General features: G+C 43.8%; 1 protein-coding gene across 1 annotated transcript in view; it reads left to right on the forward strand.

Annotated features, from left to right (window-relative positions):
- The window catches only part of si:dkey-192p21.6 (uncharacterized protein LOC565246 homolog), a 40,261-nt gene that overhangs the window by 19,647 nt on the left and 17,186 nt on the right, over nucleotides 1–3,428 (forward strand). Inside the window, exons 8-10 of the mRNA XM_037689335.1 lie at nucleotides 1,847–1,923; nucleotides 2,264–2,294; nucleotides 2,377–2,537. Of these exons, the coding sequence (XP_037545263.1) occupies nucleotides 1,847–1,923; nucleotides 2,264–2,294; nucleotides 2,377–2,537 (269 nt within the window). The remainder of the gene's footprint in view (nucleotides 1–1,846; nucleotides 1,924–2,263; nucleotides 2,295–2,376; nucleotides 2,538–3,428) is intronic.

A 3,428-nucleotide genomic window follows, 5' to 3' on the forward strand; every position in this document is an offset into this window, starting at 1 on the left:
TTGGTGTTTAGCTAGCCTTTTGCTACTCAAACCTGTGTTTAGCTAGTATTTTTACTACTTTCAATCCATTTTAGGTAGCTTTTTTGCTACTTTTAGCTATTTTTAGCTAGCCTTTTAGTAATAACTTTTAGCTACAATTTTGCTTTTTCTTACATGCTGTTATGAAATGTTTTTACCCTTTTTTTTATTAATTGTATTAGTTTTTAGCTACTTTTTTATACTTCTTTTTGCTTTTAGCTCCCCTTCTGCTATTCTTGCCTACTTTTAGCTAATGTTTTAGTCCATTAGAGCATTTAGGTTAGCTTTGTGCTACTTTTAGCTAATCTTTAGCTATTTTTGGTCAACTGTTTACAAAATTGAACTGTTAGCTATTTGTAACTCTTAGCTATAATTTTCTTTTTAGCGTTCAGTCAACCTTTTTCTATTTTCAGCTTCAAAATAGTCGTTTGGTACTTTCAGCCAGCCTTTTTCAGCTTTTGGCTTTTACCTAGCCTTTTACTACTCGTCACTTTTAGCAATACTTTTTCTGCTTTAAACTTTTACTGCCTTTTCTTTTCTAGTCTTTTGCTACTTCTAACTAGCTTTTTGCTACATTTGGTTAAACCTTTTCCATTTTTAGCCTTTAGCTTGGCTTTTGCTTCTTTTAGCTTTTACCTAGCGTTTTGCTACCTTTTGTCATTTTCAGTTCTGCTCCTTTTTTAGCTTCAGCAACTGAGTTTCAGCTTTTTCAGCATGTCAGCCGAGTCTCTCGGCTCTCAGTGTCTTGTGCTTCAGCAGCGAATAAACTTCATTAAGTCATTTAATGAAAATAATCAATAACGCTTTAAGTCGTCAGCAGTTTGGTTTCGGTCTCAGTGCGACGAATCAAACGGCTGTTTGAATTAAAAACACCAACAAGCTGTGACGTTAGAGTCTCCTCCAGCTAAGGGTTGTAACCTTTGTCTGCGTTGCCGTGGCAACTAATGGATACGTTCGTTAAAATTTAAATAATGGCTTGTGTGTGTGTTTGTGAGAGACACAGAAACATCAGCAGGGGTTTTTTTTTTTTTACCCCACTTTAATAACCCTTGTGAGACGATAGCGGCCGATTAAAATCTCGTATCAGCAGGTTTGGGCTAAAAGCTTCGGCTCACCTCTTAACTGAATCCAGGCAGAGGCAGACACGGCTCACCTTATCAGACCCAGAGACCTGATGTCATCATGGCTCCTAAAAACCCTCCCTTTTATTTCCTGCTTTAATTAAACACAACATAAAAGCATCAATTCAAACATTTTCTTCCGTTTTTTTACGCCGGCGGTCGCTGCAGCCGTCTCATGGCTCTCTGCCGGGTTTCTGACGTGCGGTGCGAACACCTTCCCGTCCAGACTCTGATTCAGTGCAGCTCTCCGTCTCCTGCAGCCTTGGCCGAGCGCTAACGTATAAAGTGTTTCATGCATTAGCGTCGAAGTCTTTAGTCAGCAGATGTGCCTGCGGAGCTGCAGAGGACAAGTGTTCATTTCCTGAGTGATTCATAACGTTTAAAATGATTACTAAGCTTCTGGATCGGGACACAAAACGAAGCACATCATCCATAACTTTAATTCAGAAGTTATTCAGTTAAATTTATCCTCGGTTTTATTTGGGCTTTTTACTGCTCTCTGCTACTTGTCTTATTGTTTTTGTCTTTTATAATTCTAATCGTTTCTTTGCAGCTTTGTTTAAAACGAGTCGTAAAATTAAAGTTCACTGTTGGAGTTGAGCTGACGTGTTGGAAAAGAAGCTGCGTTTTTATTTTTCATCCTTCGTGGTTTGTTCTCGTTGGTTTGATGGTTTGGCGTCAGACTGATGGCTGTAATGTGTTTGCAGGTTTGCCCTCACGGTCATGGTGTTTGTGAATTATGGCGGAGGAGGATACTGGTTCCTTCAGCACGCACCTTGGAACGGTGAAGTAAACGTCAAGACATAACAAAATAAGAGCCCTTATTTAACCCTTGGAAGACCTTATGGGGAAAAAAATCATCCACGTTTATTTTTGTCCCCGTTTTAATTAATTAATTAATTTATTCCTGTGCAGTCGGTTAACGCGAATCTTTCTGACAAAACTTAAAAATCCTTCTACTTTTTGATTTTGTCAGAATCTTTTCTAACGCTCTCACAGTAACTTTACTAAACCCGTGTTCCTGAGAGGAAAACCCGACCTCACTGAAACACCGTAAATACACATTTTAAATCTCACGTTCATCATAAGAAGAAAAGTTTTACTAAAACTCTGAATGGTTTCAGGTCTGACTGTGGCGGACCTCGTCATGCCGTGGTAGGTGAAGGTGTGAGGGGAACCACCCGACTCCTGCGCTGTCCCACACCTTTAACCAACACCGTCCTGCTGTTGCCGGCAGGTTCGTCTTCATCATGGGGACGTCGGTGGTTTTGGCTTTCAGCTCCATGCAGAGGAGAGGAGTCAGCCGCCTGCAGCTGCTGCGGAAGGTCACCTGGAGAACCGCCGTCCTGATGCTGCTCGGCTTCTGTTTCCTCAACTACTCTCCACGAGACGGACCACGTGAGTGCGGCGCCCAGAGTACGCCACTAACCCGTTGATTAGATAATAACCGAGTGCTTTTAAAGCAATGGCACTGATTAACATTTGAAGTCAGCCCAATTCGAGATGGCCACCACCGTCAGCTGACCATAGAAATAAAATAATAATCCTCTCATTTCATTTTTAACGCTCACTTGGGATGCACAGGCCAGCCTTCACACATTAGCTACCTGTGCTGAGGCAGTAAATGGATGGTACCTATACAGCTCCTTTCTATCTTATCAAGACTCTCAAAGCTCTTGACAACAATCTGTGCTTCATTTACACGTTCATACAGCTCTATACTAGATCTCTACGAAGAAAAATCAGAGCTTTATCACATTCCTGCACTGGTGGGACACATCGGAGGCAGGGAGGGGTTCTGGACAGGTGCGGCTGTAGTGCGGCACGCCCCTGCCGTTATACAAGCAGGGCGCCCCGCTCGGTCAACAGAACCGAGTGCCCTGCCTACCAAACTGCCCCCCACCCCCTGTCGACAACTGCCGGCACCGACGTAGCGCTAAGCTAGCGGCGCGCATAATACAGATGTGCTAGCTAAAATCTAGCAGGGGTAGCGCTTTGTTTACCTTACGCTGTGCCGTCTACCCCCCCACCCCTCCCGCTCGAAAACTGTCGGTACAAACAGCGCACGACACAGACGTGTCTCCGTCTCCCCCCACCCCACCCCCCGGCGCCGTTAACAAAAATCACGGAAGATACGAGCGCCCTGCCAAAGAAAGTGAACCAGGGAAACACTGATTTTTGTTTTCCCCTCAGTGGACGCTGGAGTAACTGGGTTAACAAAAATATTGAGTGTGATCTGAGAGTTCAGGCGTTTCACAGCAGCACATTATGGGGGGGGGGGGGGGGGGG

This window comes from Nematolebias whitei, chromosome 1 (assembly GCF_014905685.2).
Source record: "Nematolebias whitei isolate Nwh7 chromosome 1, NemWhi1, whole genome shotgun sequence".
In the NCBI taxonomy this organism is placed as follows: Eukaryota; Metazoa; Chordata; class Actinopteri; order Cyprinodontiformes; family Rivulidae; genus Nematolebias; species Nematolebias whitei.